Consider the following 17663-nt stretch of genomic DNA (forward strand, 5'->3'; position numbering starts at 1 on the left):
TATAGATAACTAGCAAACGCAGCGAACTCCGTTTCGCCACCAATGTTAATTTTTTCTTAATTTTCTTTGCTATAAACCTTACGGAGCCCGAGACCTTTTCAACGAATGCAAAACCGTGGAAATCGGTTGTTGCATTCCGGAATTAGAGCGTTAGGAAGGAAAATACGATTGTATAATAGATTAACTTAACAAAAAAAAACATCAACCAACACCACCACAACCGCACATTGACTTCAACAAAATTAAAACAGTCTCCCCTCAAAATAAGTGCGATATCACGGTAAACGCCTGCTAATTTAATTGCGGCAGCGCCTTAGCCGCCGAAAATAAATAAATGTTCATTAGTACGAGGTACAGTACTGCAGGTAAATCAAGTGCGCTGTGACCGCGACGGGATCTGACTTGATTATATGGAGTGTGATTTACTTGTGAATGTGAATTATTCACAGCACGGTAAGGGAGTTTTTCTACCAGAAATGTGCTATGCTACGTTGCTGTGGATGCGTTTGTTATTCCACCAATCATATTCATTGGTGCAAATAACTTAGTACCAGTGGAAACGGTCGCCTAGTTGCACAGCTTAGCTATAATGTCTTAGTAACATAGCTACACAGCACATCTTTGGTAGAAAACCCCTACTGCTATCAATGTGTTTCTGTTTTTCCTTGCTCCCCTAATTTGGTTCGGCGGGTAGTGTCCGAACAGGTGACGTTTCTCAGAGACGTTGTAAATATATGATGTGTAAGTTGTTAATTTTTTAAGTAATTTTCCTTGTATGTTATTGATTTTAATTTATTAACGACCTAGTTATCGTTTTTGATAAGGCAAAGGATTGTTTGAATTCGGCTTTTAGAAACTCCAGAAATTATTCAATGCGTCACACCTAAATCAGCTTAACACTTCAACAAAAATCCACATACTTAGAGATACATTTTAAGATTCGTTTTTACAATAGTCAGGTACGCACCATATCGATTCCTTTTATAAAAGAAGGTGAACCTCCAAGTTCTGTTCCCGAAGTGTCTCCTCCCTTTGTGCAACAAATAAAAACCACAAACTTTGCGAGGAGACGAAACAACAATCTTGGCAATAATTCCGGTAGCTAACGACATTAAACTCGGCGCGACCTTCGAGAACATTCCGCGATCCGAAGTTCCTTAAAGTAACACCTTCAAAGAGGGTCCATGTCAATAAACTTGGACGTTGTATTGAATGCGACGCCGCACAAATAAGAATAAGTAAGAGGGACCTTTTTCTATACTAATATCGTAAGGAAGATTCGACTGTTTGTTTGCATTTATTAAACTACGAAAATACGGGACCAATTTTTTAAAATTCTTTGTAAAATCGTGGGGTCCAAGTCATAGTCTCCTTTACAAAGATATTGTAAAGAGGATGGTTGACACTTTAGTTGACCTAAAGCCAGGCTTCTACCTTGGTCAACAACTAAGCATTGCAATTGCTATTCAATGTGACAATGCTGCCAGTTTTTGAAAAAAATGCGCTTCACCTGACATCGTAAACAACTTAAGGTCTCAAGTCACGCAGAAATATCCGTGGTTGAAAGTTAGTAACATAATAAAATGCAGGATTCAAGATCAGTTTGTGGCATCGTGGTTGTTTACATTCAACAATGTGAGTCATCTTTATGAACAAGCTTTGTTGACCGTGGTCCTTTTGTACGTTGGTCATTTTAGAGAATTTAGGTACATTGGTTTTCTACAGTAAACTACTACAAACAAACAGCTGTTTGATATTTTGAAATAACGCAAAATATAGCATGTTGACGTAAAAGAAATAGACCCATCATATAGATGGTTGGCAGGCCACAACTGTGCGCTTCTCACGAAACTTTCTACCTCGCACAGCAAAACTGTGGAATGAGCTGTCGTCGGCAATATTACCGAACCGATACGACCTTCAAGAAAAGAGCGTATTCCTTTTTAAAAGGCCGGTAACGCACCTATGACTCCTTTGGTGTTGCGGGTGACCATGGGCGACAATGATCGTTTGCGATTAGGTGACCCGTCTGCTCGTTTATCCCCTATTCTAGAAATCAAATCAAAATGTTTATTTGTTGAACATAGGTATACAAAGGTGTACATAGTCATTGTTAAAGTATAGTTCGCTATGTCTAGCCGTTAGCGGCATACAAATATAAACCGTACTTACAATAAAAACTTTTATAAACAAAAATAGCTACTGAATTAGAATCCCTATTTTGGAATCCCACTTCGACTTAATTATACATAGTTCAGTTTATAACACTAGTCAAACTTCGTTACATTTATAGCACAGCTCTAAAATCTATTTATAACGCAACCCTCTCCCCAAAAACCACAAATCTCGTCTCAATGTTTTCTAAATTAAATAAAAAACAAACAAACGGTACATTTTACGAGGGACGTGAGCCGTAAACATTAGTCGACGACAGGGACTAATTGTAAGCGATATAATACTCTAGGAAAGGGCCTAAATAAGCAAACGAGGTTTCACTAAACTCGGACCTCCTTCGAACAAAGGGGAAATATATTTTTAAAGGTTTGTTTTTTTTTCGACAGCGCATCTATTAGTTTCGAATTTCAAAAGGGTTTGTTTTTAATTACACACGACAGTTTTATTTTTTTAGGGATCGTTTTTATGGCTGCGTCGTGTTCAGTTCGACGGTAATATTATTGGCGAAATGTTCACGTTTGTGTTAACATTTTTATCGTTTAAATGATAAATGATATTTATTTTTGCAAATGGGTTACAATGTAACTCTTTTACACGTCAATCTCTTAAATAACTAGATGAGACTACTATATGGGACTACCGTACACATTTGGTAAAAACACTCTTTATTGAGGCGAATCTAGACTTAGTATTGGTCACAATATTGTTAAGTAAAAGCCAGTAGATATGAATGTTATATGACAATTTATTGGTTCTAGTTTCTTTAATCACGGTTGGTGCGGTTGCTTGGCATTCCCGCACAGAGCAACTTTTTGTGTGATCCACAAATTGTTGTTTAGGATCTGGGTACGTGGTGTATGTGAATTTGGATGTTTGTAAGCGCACCCACGACGCAGGAGATAAACCTAGTGTGGGGCAACGTATTTTAAATTAAAAATAACTTAAATGGGAGGATATATTTTAGGACTTTGGTGTTTAGAAGCTCAAAGTATCAATTTATTTTTGACTAGCTTTTGCCCGCGACTTCGTTCGCGTGGAATAGTGACTTCCGGCAAATTTTTGGTTTTAACCACATAGTTCCCGATCTCGCGGGATCTCTTCAAAAATGAGATGTGGAAGATATTCCAGGGAACTCTTCAAAAATCAACATAATGAGCTCTGCGTTTGAATTTAATAGATGTATACTCACTTAGGGCATTGAAAAAATAGTTTAAAAACGGACTTAAACTAACTTAAAACTAAAGAAAGCTACGAATTACGAATTTATAACAATTAAAAAAGAAACTATATTACACCCTATCCTCTATGCTATAATAACCAAGCTTAAACTAAATAATTTAAAAGAAACGACTTAAATCTAATCTAATTAAAAAAATTAGACTTACAATTTTATTAAAAAAACTAACTACAGTAACTACTAATAATCGATATCAAACTAAACCTACGTTAAATAGTTTAACCAAAAAACCAAGAAAACCCAACAAATAAACTTATTAATTGACAAATACAACGAAACCAATTTAGAATATACGAAACAGCAGGACCACTACAGACAAATAATCATACGACTGATAATACACTTTTTCTACGATAGTACCGAAGCGCTCGGCCGATACCCAACCAAATGAATGTAACGAAACCATAGCGCGATCTATTTCGATCCCAACGCCATCTATCGAGGATAAAGACAACTTGGATTATCTATTTATACTCCGTTCGGGCATTTTCTTTGTACTAAAAGTTTAATTACATTGATATTATTTTTTTCATACCTTTTTACTATTTATTTACTTTTTTTCGATGAATTAAAACAATAACATGAACCGAAGTCGTGTAACGATCGACATAGAATTATCTATACTCCGTTAGGGCATTTTCTTTGTACTAAATGTTTTATTATATTGATATTATTTTTTTCATACCTTTTTACTATTTATTTACTTTTTTTCGATAAATTAAAACAATAACATGAACCGAAGTCGTGTAACGATCGACATAGAATTATTTATAAACTAGCTTCCGCCCGCGACTCCGTCCGCGCGGATGTCGGTCTTCGCGTGGAAGTTTTATTTCTCTATTTTGAGTAACTCTGACAATGACATCTTATAAATATCTATTGCACTCAAATACGGCGAGGCCCATAATAATTAAGGAGATCCCTCTATTGAGCTACTGCTGTTGAGCTCGCGTTCTGTAGAATAAAACTGAAAAATAAGGATTTTTTTTCTACGTATTTTTCCAGGATAAAGAGTATCCCATTTTATGCTCAGGATAGTAAGATATAATTATACCAAGTTTCATCGAAATCGAACCGTTAGTTTTCATGTGATGCCTGAACATACAGACAGACAGACAGACAAAAAAAAATTTAATCACATATTTAGGTTTGGTATCGATCCAGTAACACCCCTTGCTATTTATTCTTTCAATATTTTCAATGTACAGAATTGAACCTTCTACAGATTTTATTATAATATTTTTCATTTTCCACGACAGTACCGAAGCGCTCGGCCCATACCCAACCAAATGAGTGTAACGAAACCATAGCGCGATCTATTTCGATCCCAACGCCAAAGACAACTCGGATTATTGATCTATACTCCGTTCGGGCATTTTCTTTGTACTAAAAGTTTAATTATATTGATATTATTTTTTTCATACCTTTTTACTATTTATTTACTTTTTTTCGATGAATTAAAACAATAACATGAACCGAAGTCGTGTAACGATCGACATAGAATTATCTATACTCCGTTAGAGCATTTTCTTTGTACTAAATGTTTTATTATATTGATATTATTTTTTTCATACCTTTTTACTATTTATTTACTTTTTTTCGATAAATTAAAACAATAACATGAACCGAAGTCGTGTAACGATCGACATAGAATTATTTATAAATAATTTATTTCTTATTTTTATTTTTTGATTTTTGAAATAAAAATATATCTATGTCCTTTCTAAGGTTCTAAACTATATCTGTACCAAATTTCAACCAAATCCGTCAAATAGTTGCGGAGATTAATGGTATAAGTATAGAATGTTCGACGTGATTCTTTAATTTGACATAACTTTTTTATTTATGAACCGATTGACATGAAACAAACACTAAATGTAAATTTAAGCATCCCACAATATATTCGTGAAAACCGCATCCAACTCGGATCAGCCGTTTCTGAGATTAGCGCGCACAGACGAACAGACAAACAGACAAAAAAAAAGTTAATTACATTTTTGGGTTCGACATCGACATAACAATAACCCCTGCTATTTTTTTTATTTTTATTTTCAATGTACAGACAGCACTTTTCTACGATTTTATTATATGTATAGATTTTGTGTTAAGGCAACACAAGGTAAATTAACACTAACTCAAAAGAACGTGTGCTTTGCTAAAGCGAATTTGCTATGTTAACATTTCACATTGAAACTTAGATATACTTAAACTCAGCACTAGTATAAAATGAACCTTATTACGACGGTATAGACTCCTAAGTATAAAACACAAACAATTCCAAACATACACTGAAAGGTCATTTCCTGGAACGAAGGACCAGGCGTAGCGATCAAATGTAACACGTTCTCACGAACTCACAAACTTGCTACGACATTACTACGGCGTAGCAATAATTTTCGTAGCCGCTACGAAGACGTGAGCTTAGACGGTACGGAGACTTTACTACGCGAGATTAGAATGTGTTTGTCAAGTTATTTACGAAACCGTCTGAATGAAATGTAACACTTTTTGTTAAGTTTATGTAACATTGTGTGAAAGTGTGAATTGTAACATTTTTTGATTATTATTACGCGTCTCAAAGGACCACTGTTGTTAGATAACTATATTAATTAGTTTAATATTTTATGACATACATAAATACATAGGATCACGCCTTTATCCCTGAAGGGGTAGGCAGGGGTGCACTTTATGGCACGTAATGCCACTGTGCAATGTACACCGAGCAACATTAATCGGTATACAGCCAACATAACTATAGCTATGCAATACCTTTACATGTGTGGGTAATTTTATAGTAATGTGCATAAAAACAAACGTAATAGCCAAACGCCTATTACGCACACAGTTTCATCACGCATACACTTATACTAAATATCATTTTCGTGAGGGTATACGTATTAATTCAATAATGAAATATAAATAAAAACAAGGGTAAACATAAAAACAATACGTAACAAACATTGAATAAATCAAATAATGAACGATCGAGTTACAAAATTATACCCATATAAATAATATCTTCTAATCGTTTTTTATGTTATTGAATGAGATACGATATTTAGATTGTCACTTCAATTGCACGTATGGCGCAATGGTTATCACTTGCGGATATACTGATGAGACGCCAGTTCGATCCCGTTATTTTTGTAATATTTTTTAAACATTATTGAATGCAAATTTTCTAATGTTTCAATAACTAAGTAAAAATTTACAATGTTTGAAGCAACCACGGAACTCTACTAGTTTGATCTTAATTTTGTAAATAATGTTGTAATTTTACTAAATATACATTTGATTATTTGGATAAAGGTAAAATTAAATGGTGTAAAAATGTGTGCGGCCTAATAGGTGTGATTATAGTGAACGAATTACTTTAACTAGTGGAATCATAAGTGTATTGCAGTTGAATTTATTTTACTTAGTAATTGTAAACCTTATTTATACAGACATAACATTCATAAATGTTTAGCAATGTGAACAAAAACAAATTTTAATAACACACGTTATCGCAATTTGATTTTTTGTCCATTACTAGGAATATCGAAAGTCTAAAGGAGACGGTGAAGTGATGTTATTGTTAAGCTGTTGGAATTTGTCATAATTTCTTTCCATTTAACATGTTGATTCATTTCACCACTCGTATTAGCCTAATTAAATTTAAATTGCTATAGATTGTGAATGTTAAACGTGTCTGTATTAAATAATTGCACCACGATATTTTTTCATCCAATTTTTTCATGTTTTTTTTATTTATAGGACATAATAACACAAAAATAATAAATTATTTACAATAAAAATTAATGTTGTTTTATTCAGAATCTGTTTCATTCATACTTTGATTTTATTATACAGAAAACAATAACAAAACAGAAAAACAACGTAGTAAATAAAGAAAATAAATACTTTTGACTAGATTCGAACCCACATTGTCGTAAACGAAGTTTGAAACCGGTTCATTAACCACTCGTCCACGAGCACTACGTCTGTTCAAGTGAAAATGTTTATTGATATCATCGATTGTAAATATTATTAACCTTACCCATGTATTAAATTATAAAAATACGTATACCGACACAAAAATTATAGTATTTACCAATGTGTGCGTAATAGGCGTTTGGCTATTACGTTTGTTTTTATGCACATTATTATAAAATTACCCACACATGTAAAGGTATTGCATAGTTATAGTTATGTTGGGTGTATACTTATTACCGTTGCTTTGTGTACATAAACTTTTCACAATTTATGTTGTAAGTCTCATGTAATCGGAGGTGTGCTTTTTGCCATATACTGGGCACCATTTCAGACTCCGTGGTACTACTGAGACATTTTTGAAACACTGAAGAAAAGCCAAGCAATAGTTCGCCGTTCGATACCCCTTGCCCTTGTTAATCTATATATTAATACGTGATACAAAAACTTTCGAACTTATTTTACGAAAATTGCGCGGACGTAGGAGCATAAAATGACAATGCCAGATCCTGCCCCACTTAATTTCATCAATGTACAAGAAATGTAAATTAATCAATATTATGCAATGAAAATAAGACCCCTGGTTACTTAATTATTATTCTAATAAGGTTGCGGATAAAAATTAGGAAATAAAAAGAATCTAAAAAATCCAAGGCCTATTTCCTGTATTTATCGCGACTATCTGCGTTTCTTAGTACGCTTGCACAAGGAACAAAACGAGCCATTCAATAAAAAAAGATTTATTAATGTAATGTGTACGGATTTTAATATGAATTTGGTATAAATACATACTGTTAGTTAATTTATTTATTTTTATAATATATATTATAATGAATGCTTATTCATATTATTATTTCGTATTTGAACGTAAGTGATCAGATGTAACGAAACGTCATTGGCGTGCTTGTGTCAGTTATGTCCAAAAAGTCATTATTTGACATTCGCTCTGTCTGTTCTGTTTACATTGTTGTTTCGTTATGGCTATGAATGAAAAGTAGGATTACTAAAGGTGATATTGGTGATGACATTCCTTCCTTTCATAGCTAAACACCCTATGATAGCATTGTAATAATATAAAGCACTTAATTTAATTATTTCTACCATTATAACTGCAATTAATCTAAACTGGTACCTAACCTAAATGTAATATTTTGTTCTTAGATTTATATAGAAACCGCAAGCTCTAAAGGCTTTTAATCCTGTATTTAGTTATCACTAATAGAGCAGCAATAGAATGCTACATTTGGTATGCCTGTACAATATATTTTTTGGTGGGGCAAAGCTCTATAGATATTCTGGCATTGTCATTTGGTACACTTATAGTTTATGTGTAGGAGAAGTGCAGAACGCTAATATTTTTCAAAAATAATGCTTATAAAGTACATTAAATCAATAAATAAAACATTACACACACTACCATGCATAGTATCGTATTTGACAAAACGTCAAAATTGACAGACATTGCTATGATATTCTCACGTCTCACATGAAAAGAAGTTTCTCATTGAAGGAGGTTTGGTTATTCATGATGCGCCGGAATATATTAATTTGAATTTTACAAAACGAATAGCAATTCGTTAAATAAAAATTATCCTTGAACGTATGTTAAGTGGTATTGTAAATTAAATCGTATATGGTCGAATTTCGACCACTAGGCGACCACTAGTTATTATTATTGTTTATGCTGAAGATAATAAATAGATTTAGAAATAGAATTAACATCATGTTTAAAGTAAGGATATAAAATAATAACTCCATTACAATCCATAGGATATAACACTTTAAACTATAATTCCAGTATTTACTGACCCCTTCCTATATCATAAACCTGTGTAACGAGAGGTCAGATCACACTGGATTATTAGATAGATATTGTCTAACGCAGTGAGGCGGCAAATGATCAAAGCAGTTTATATTGAAACGATTTATCATTGTAGGTACTACTACTACAGTCTGTCAAACATCGTTAATTAATTTTGAACTTTATTGCTTTTTGATCGAGTCGAAAATCAATTGACATGTTTGTTTACCGATAGAAATCAATAAGAAACATTAAGTACCTACACATTGTAGCGAGCGAACTTACCGTTTTCTGGTTAAATAATTTCTAGACATGTCCTACTTCTGATGATTTCCAAATCAATATTTACTTTAGTTGACTCTGCAATCAAAGTCCATACACCTTGTCCCCCTGCCCAACTTGTAACCTTTGGTGCTTTTTTTGAGGGGGGAAAATCATCCAATGACTTCTCCCGCCTTGGACGGCACGAGAGGGAGTGTCAGACTCTTACTGACCCTTACTGCCGAGCCGGAGCCCCGGTAAACCCACTAAGTAGTCCGCAGCTCCGGATCAGGCATCTGCCCTACTGGGCCCTGTCTGTAGTGATCTGATGGTTCTTTGAGGCGCGTGCGGAACGCGATAGAAAAAATATAAGAGCAATAGATCGTCTACACACAAGTTATTTCCTTTCCTAATTTAAGTACATTAATATACGAATACATATGTATCGGAGATTAAATTCTTGATTGATATTTTAATTACATGTCAGTTCCAGTAAGGAGACGAGCAAAAATATTTCTCTTTGGTCCTTTTAAAAGCATTTGTTCCCTCGGGCGGTCTTTCGGAGTTGTGTGTCACGTTGCTAGGCAACCGGCGTTTGTCAAATCAACCAATAAGGATGCTTGATTTACTGGCTTAGTAATGTAGTACAAAGATCTTAACAACATAGTCAATTAAATTAACTAGATATACGAGTACGCTTTAGGCTTTGCTAGCAGTTCATACAGACCTATACATATCAATTAAGTACTAGTGGTCGCCTAGTGGCCGAAATTCGACCATATATGATTTAATTTACAATACCACTTAACGTACGTTGAAGGATAATTTTTATTTAACTCAAACTCTTTTATAAAACTCTTTTCATATGAGACGTGAGAATATCATTGCAATGTCTATCGATTTTGACGTTTTGTCAAATACGATCAGATACTATGCATGTGTGTGTAATGTTTTATTTATTGATTTAATGTACTTTATAAGCATTATTTTTGAAAAATATTAGCGTTCCCCACTTCTCCTACACATAAACTATAAGTGTACCAAATTTTATACTCCTACGTCCGCGCAATTTTCGTAAAAAGCGGTCCAAAGTTTTTGCATCACGTATTAATATATAGATGAGTAGTATGAGTAGTCAGTATTACCGTAGTGATCCGTACGACCGTAGTATAGCTTTTTTATGGAATAGGGGGCAAACGAGCAGACGGGTCACCTGATAGTAAGCGATCATCGCCGCCCTTGCACACCCGCAACACCAGAGGAGTCATATTGCCGGCCGTTTAAAAAGGAATACGCTCTTGAAGGTTTAACGCTAAAGCTTCACGGCTTCAGCTTCACTTTCAACGTATGTGTTTCGCCGTGTGAGTGAGGTTACCGGAGCGAAGGCAAAACCCACCTCCTCCAAAAGGCACTTGTAACTTTTCTGATGTTTCGGGTATCTAAGAACTATGATTACTTACCATATCAGGTAATCTGTCTGCTCGTTTAACCTCCTATCATTTACAGAAGACATATCTAAAATTCTCCGAACCAAAAACAGAATTTGCGGGTAAAAAGAAAGGACATACTGATCACTGTGTGACATAAAACATTGACAGCAGTACTTAACTCCACGTGTTAACTGATTTATTGCGAGCTGATTCCATTACCGCGTGTCAGAGAGCGGCACGCGTCGAGGACGCGCTTAATTCTATCAATTTTATTTTAAAAGAATTCGCGTTTATTTTAAACGGGTTTTGTGCGAAACGATAGATTCAAGTTTGGTAACTCTTTTTCAGGTGTTGGGCCTATATTATTTTTTGTATGCTGTTTCAAATTTTGCCTATTTGAACGATTAGTCCATACCATATACACTTTTTTATACTTATCGGTAGATATAGCTGCAAGAAATAGTTGTTATTCTCTCATTGTTGTTGATAAAGATCGCAAGTCAAATTTCCCTCTTCCCAATCTTCTCAATTCCCGATTCCCCAACAGCCCTTAAATTCCTAACCCCCAAAAGACCGGCGACGGACTTGTAACGCTTTTGACGTTTCAGGTGTCCATGGGCGGCGGCGATTGCTTACCATCTACTCGGTGATATGTCAATTCGTTTACGTGTTCCATAAAAAAAACCTTGCAACAAAGTCAGATGCTAAAATGTTCTTTAAAATTCAACGGACAGTACAAGAGATAAATGCGTTCAAGCAACTGAAAACTGCATTATACATAGGTACATTTATTAAATAAATATTAACATCCCGGAATTATTAATTCCTCCAGTCGATTGTAAATAAAACATCAAGCATCACCATGAAATCTGAAATTAAAATTGAGTTGTGAGTTTGCATTAACTTTTCGGCCGGCAGTCATTATTTACAAAGGCTTGATCATGTGTAAAATGAAATCGGTAAAAGAGTTTCTGGAATAATCGAAAAATGTATTGTATGACGTGACGAAAAGTGTAATAAAATGAGGGTGGGGGTGGGGGGGCGCGCTGTGACGCGTGTCAGACGCTTTCAGGCACGCCTTGTCGTGTAATGAGCGAAATGAGTGAGTGTTAACTAATTGCATACCATTCCGCTACCCCTTCTCACTCGATTAAAGCGAAGACAAAGAAGTGGCTCGTCAATTTGTTGCATTTTCATTTTTACTAGTGGTCGCCTAGTGGCCGAAATTCGACCATATATGATTTAATTTACAATACCACTTAACGTACGTTGAAGGATAATTTTTATTTAATTCAAACTCTTTTATAAAACTCTTTTCATATGAGACGTGAGAATATCATCGCAATGTCTATCGATTTTGACGTTTTGTCAAATACGATCAGATACTATGCATGTGTGTGTAATGTTTTATTTATTGATTTAATGTACTTTATAAGCATTATTTTTGAAAAATATTAGCGCTATCCACTTCTCCTACACATAAACTATAAGTGTAACAAATTTTATGCTCCTACGTCCGCGCAATTATCGTAAAAAGAGGTCCAAAGTTTTTGCATCACGTATTAATATATAGATTTGATGCTCGTCGCTAAATGTCAAGGGTTAGAAAACTTTTATGGCGGATAAAAACTTGATGGTTGTGACAGACAACGATTTGTATTCGTATTGTTTCGTTGTTTTCAATTATACTGAAGTTTAAGAAAGATTTAAGATGGTAAAAATCACTCCGGTTTATGGTATTAAAATTACAAAAATATAAAAATATCGAATTACGCAAACTGAATATGTTAGCGTAAGTGTGGATTAGTTTCTAAAAGACAAGAAAAATGTCTATCATTAATTTCATTATGTTTCAAATTAATAGATAAGAATAATGTTAGCTAACAAACTGATTTAACAAACATGATTTTACATGTACCGAAGGCCTTGCACGTCAAATTACTGATCAAAAGCTATTTCTTTTCCCCACAGCGATGCCAGCGCCACGCGAGCGAAGTATAATCCCGCTCATTTCACATTTATTTTGTAATGGCCGACTCATTTTTCTCGCTCGTAGCAGATCATTTATAATGGCAATTTGGGACGAAGCTACTTTTTACATCAGTTTGCGTACCTGTGGAGTCACGCTAACTATGTACGTTATTATGGAAGGAAGTTAATACGAGTATTATAAGGCTGAAAGGATTTTTGTTAAAGCACCAATTAAAAATACCTTTTGAATAGCGGTACTTTAAAGACAAATAGAATAAGGGTAAGAATTACTATTAAGACACGAACAAAAGCGAAGTCCGTAGTTTTAGTTCTTTCAATAACTAAAATAAACTTCAGATAGTGTAATGTTCCACTAAAATCTGTTCAAAAAGTCTCGATTTCCCCTTAAATTGTAACTAATTCCAACAAAAGGATTGAGTTTGAAATCTAAATTGAGTTGTTTGAAGAAGGGAACTTGTCTAATTTGTCCGCAATTACGGTCCGTATTTATTTCGTTTCGTACTTTCGTCTCGGACCCAAAACTTGATAGAAAGAAGACAATGTTATAAAAGTGGAATATTTCGTCGGCGGGTATAATTATCGCCCTTTGAGTAATCCGCCTTTAATCTGAGATGTCAAAGAACGTGATAAGATTTGTAATTAACTTTATAATTCTTAGCTAATGGAATGAATTAAGCAAACGTCCGCCCTCAAGAGATGCGTATTCCAAGAAATTCTTTCAAGGTTTCCTTTTTGTTTGAAGCAAAGCGATAGTTATATTATGACTAGGCATATAATTGTTGGGAGCTCAATTTAGCTTGAAATCACAATTCCGTTAATGTCATTCAGCCCACGATAACTTACAATTCCCAGAACATTTATCAATTTAACTTGTTGTTGATTTGACATGTTGATATTATTATTACAACGAATTATTGTTTTGTCTTTTGCTTCGAGTATTATTTCGATTTCTTGAAATGTAATAATAGGATTCGATTATTGTCTTGTACTCTATTATTGTGTACCAATCATATCTTTATATATACTAGTGGTCGCCTAGTGGTCGAAATTCGACCATATACGATTTAATTTACAATACCACTTTCCATACGTTCAAGGATAATTTTTATTTAACAAATTGCTATTAGTTTTGTGAAATTCAAATTAATATATTCCGGCGGATCATGAATAACCAAACCTCCTTCAATGAGAAACCTCTTTTCATATGAGACGTGAGAATATCATCGCAATGTCTGTCAATTTTGACATTTTGTCAAATACGATGCTATGCATGGTAGTGTGTGTAATGTTTTATTTATTGATTTAATGTACTTTATAAGCATTATTTTTGAAAAATATTAGCATTTTTCACTTCTCCTACACATAAACTATAAGTGTACCAAATTTTATGCTCCTACGTCCGCGCAATTTTCGTAAAAAGGTTCCGAAAGTTTTTGCATCACGTATTAATATATAGATATATATAATTCTTCTGTAAGTGTGTATGTCACTGAACTTATCTTAAACGACTGGACCGATTTTGATGAAATTTTTTGTGTGTGTTCAAGGGGATCTGAGAATGGTTTAGATTCACAATTTTGTGGACAATGTTTTTTTAATTTTGTCTGTCGGGTTCGCTAGTAAAGTTATAAATTACTTCAGGTCGAAATGTGATACGAAAAAATATGTTGTCATTCTTTACCTTTTATTTTATCTTTAGTAATCAAGCTACTAGGATTTTATGAACCACGAGAGCTTACGTTGGATCCTCCTGCTATTGTTGTCAATAAAGAAGCTAGCTACAAGTGTAGTGGTGTTTGCAGGGCGCTGCGGCGAGGGCAGCCCGTGCGAGCAGCTCTGTCGCGAGCTGCACGACGGCACGTACGAGTGCGGCTGCGGGCCCGGCTATGTGCTGCACGTCGACGGATACGGTTGCTCAGGTAACTTCCACGCGCTTTCTGTTATCCTGGTACTTTGAATTGAAAAACGTTATTGTTAAATCGTGTGAAAACTAGCAAATAAAATCGTAATGGTAGACCACCAATACAATTTGTTTAAAATTGTTGAAAAGTTTCATTCATCCAAATTCTTTAGGAACGTTATGTGCAGCATATAAAGAGATTACTGGTTCTAAAATAACATGGTCTTTAAGTGAACCACGTAATTTCCATGAACTTTCCAAAATGAAGGTGCTATTTAAGGAATTGTGGAAAAAAATAATTGATACGTGTGGGAGTCCAACCCATGGTTTCAGGTGAAACGTCCTCCCACGCGTAATTTACCAAAATAGTAAGTTAGAACCCCGAAAAAAGTGTTCTATTATTAAACTTCTAATTCTAACCTGTTTAGTACCTACTACTATAGGTATCTATGAAACACAGTTTAGACTCCATACTACCCAATGTACTACTTCGTTGACCTTTTAAACTAATGTGGCGACAAGTGATTGATGACAGAAATTGCACATAGACGATCGGTGAACAAATCAGTGGATGACGTCATAAATCCTACAATTCCTACATCGCACTTGTGACGTTTACATGCAAATAAACATCTATATAAAATCCCAACGAACAACTGTGGGGCAGAACGCCCACCAGGTACGATCACCTCGCCTGGTCGGAGGATCCTCCTTTTCCAATCTTCAACGTTCCCTAAACTACTTTAAAACACTCCAACATTATTCTTGCCCCAACATTTTCTATTCTATTTTAAGCTTAGTAATAGCAAGGGATTACTAAATTAGATGTTAAGCTCAAGTTACTTGAAAAATGTAACCTCAATATTGGTAACTAAGTTTCCTTCCCCGGGTCGATAGTCACGGTGGATGAATTTATAATGAGCTGATACACTGTTATAGACGCGAATAAATTACTCTGTAGTATTCCCACGAGTGTTGGTACAAAGCAATCCTTTTATATCGTACTGGGAACATGTTTATGGGAGCTTACATATGTATATTACGTACGTATAGCAACAATATTCTGAGAGTAAATAGAGTTTATAATTATACTCACAAGGCTTTTGATAATACGCTCGTCTCCTACTGTTATGTCGGAGCCAGATATGTGCGCACTTGTTTGTTCACATTATGTGGCACGGAGATTATAGTAACATTTACTACGTACCACGACCACCACACATGGGGCTCAATAGGGCTGATGCCTGATCCGGAGTTTCGGACTACCTAGCGGGTTTACCGGGGCTCCAGCTCGAAGGACAAGAGTAGGAACGGGGTAGTTTTTAGACAGTAAGAGTCTGACACTCCCTCTCGTCTCGCCCAAGGCGGGAGAAGTCATTGATTTTCCCCCCTTAAATGCTTATCTTTTAACAAACAAATGACGGTAGACTAAGCTAGAAACGGTAGAATAAACACAACACATTAGAATTCACTAGACATTAGAATACACTACTAGCAATCATTTGTTAGTATCTAACAATAAAATCGAACGTTATACTTGGTACAAAGTAGTTCCAACAAACGGTGAGATTACATAAAATAAATTCTAGATACACAATGTCGATCCCAGCGATATCATAAAACCGTAGTTCTCGATTTGTCACATAAATCGATTCGCTCGCTCTCATCTCGATTGTCTGCAAGCGAGCGATAGAAATGTTGCGTTTTACGTTTTATACAGAGTTGTATCTACCGTGAAATGTGGGTAGTGGCTCACTATTGTACTCGCAGTGTACGATGTTTGTGTTCATTGAATACTCCAGCTCCATCGCATTCATTGTTTCGCTTTGTTATCTTGGGCTGAAGTTTACGAATTTTCCGTGAAGGATTTTGGTTAAGTGAATTTCATGCTTCAATATATCGTTACCTATATTAAATTATTTTTGACTAGTATTCAATAAATTGTTGCTATGATTCTTCTCTAATCCATTCTAGTTTTTTTTATATGAGACTTGTTACTAGTTGCGTTTTTAGGGAACAGTGAGTAAAATTCCCCTAGAAAAGGAGGTTTCTCTGACCAGGGAAGGTGATCTGGCCAACTGTTGTTCATTGGGATTATTCTAAATCCATATTTATTCGCATGTAAACTTTATATGGTGCGATGTAGGATTTATGACGTCATCCGTTGATTTGATCGTCTATGTGCGACTTCTGTCATCTATCATGTGTTGCTACACGTTTAACAGAACGATTTAGGTATACTAACACAAAATTTATCTAATTACGTATCCCGTACTTATACATCCTTACCGATGTATTACCTTCATTTACCATCTTGCATTTAAAATTCCATCCAATATGACCATTAGAGTTGCTGACATGTGATATAATTACAGTAGTGTATGGGTCTCAGTTGAATATCTCTCGATTGGCAATTACTCTGATGGGCTAATTGTCAGCCATTGTGCTGCGGTACTAGTCCGTGTGATCGCTGAATTATGGACACACGGACACAATGCCTCACCTGTACAAAGCAGCCGTTTATCTATATTGATGTGATGCTTAGATGTGACTAGATCTTAGCTATGATTAATTAAACCTTGCTCGTGATTCATCTATAGTGATATTGAGTCTTCGTATCTCACAGATCTACGTATGTGTGTATGATAATTGAAATGTATTTGATGTCCCATAATTAAAATTGTGATTTAGATTTTTCTAAGGGACTTTTCAAATCTTAGTGGTCTTAAGTGCGTACCATATGTGAAAGAAAAGTGATCGTGGCAAAATTCCCATTCACAAAATAATAATCCACTTGTTTCTCAGTTTTAATACGGAGTTTAGAATATTGTTGATGAAAAATGTGGATTACTTCCATAAATTCTGACAATACTAATGATCAAAACAATAAGTGTA

General features: G+C 34.9%; 1 protein-coding gene across 1 annotated transcript in view; it reads left to right on the plus strand.

Moving 5' to 3' along the window:
- LOC118279145 (pikachurin) overlaps positions 1-17663 on the plus strand; it is a 176814-nt gene that overhangs the window by 98073 nt on the left and 61078 nt on the right. The window contains exon 4 of the mRNA XM_035598681.2: positions 14671-14787. Within this exon, the coding sequence (XP_035454574.2) occupies positions 14671-14787 (117 nt within the window). The remainder of the gene's footprint in view (positions 1-14670; positions 14788-17663) is intronic.

Source organism: Spodoptera frugiperda, chromosome 14 (assembly GCF_023101765.2).
Source record: "Spodoptera frugiperda isolate SF20-4 chromosome 14, AGI-APGP_CSIRO_Sfru_2.0, whole genome shotgun sequence".
In the NCBI taxonomy this organism is placed as follows: Eukaryota; Metazoa; Arthropoda; class Insecta; order Lepidoptera; family Noctuidae; genus Spodoptera; species Spodoptera frugiperda.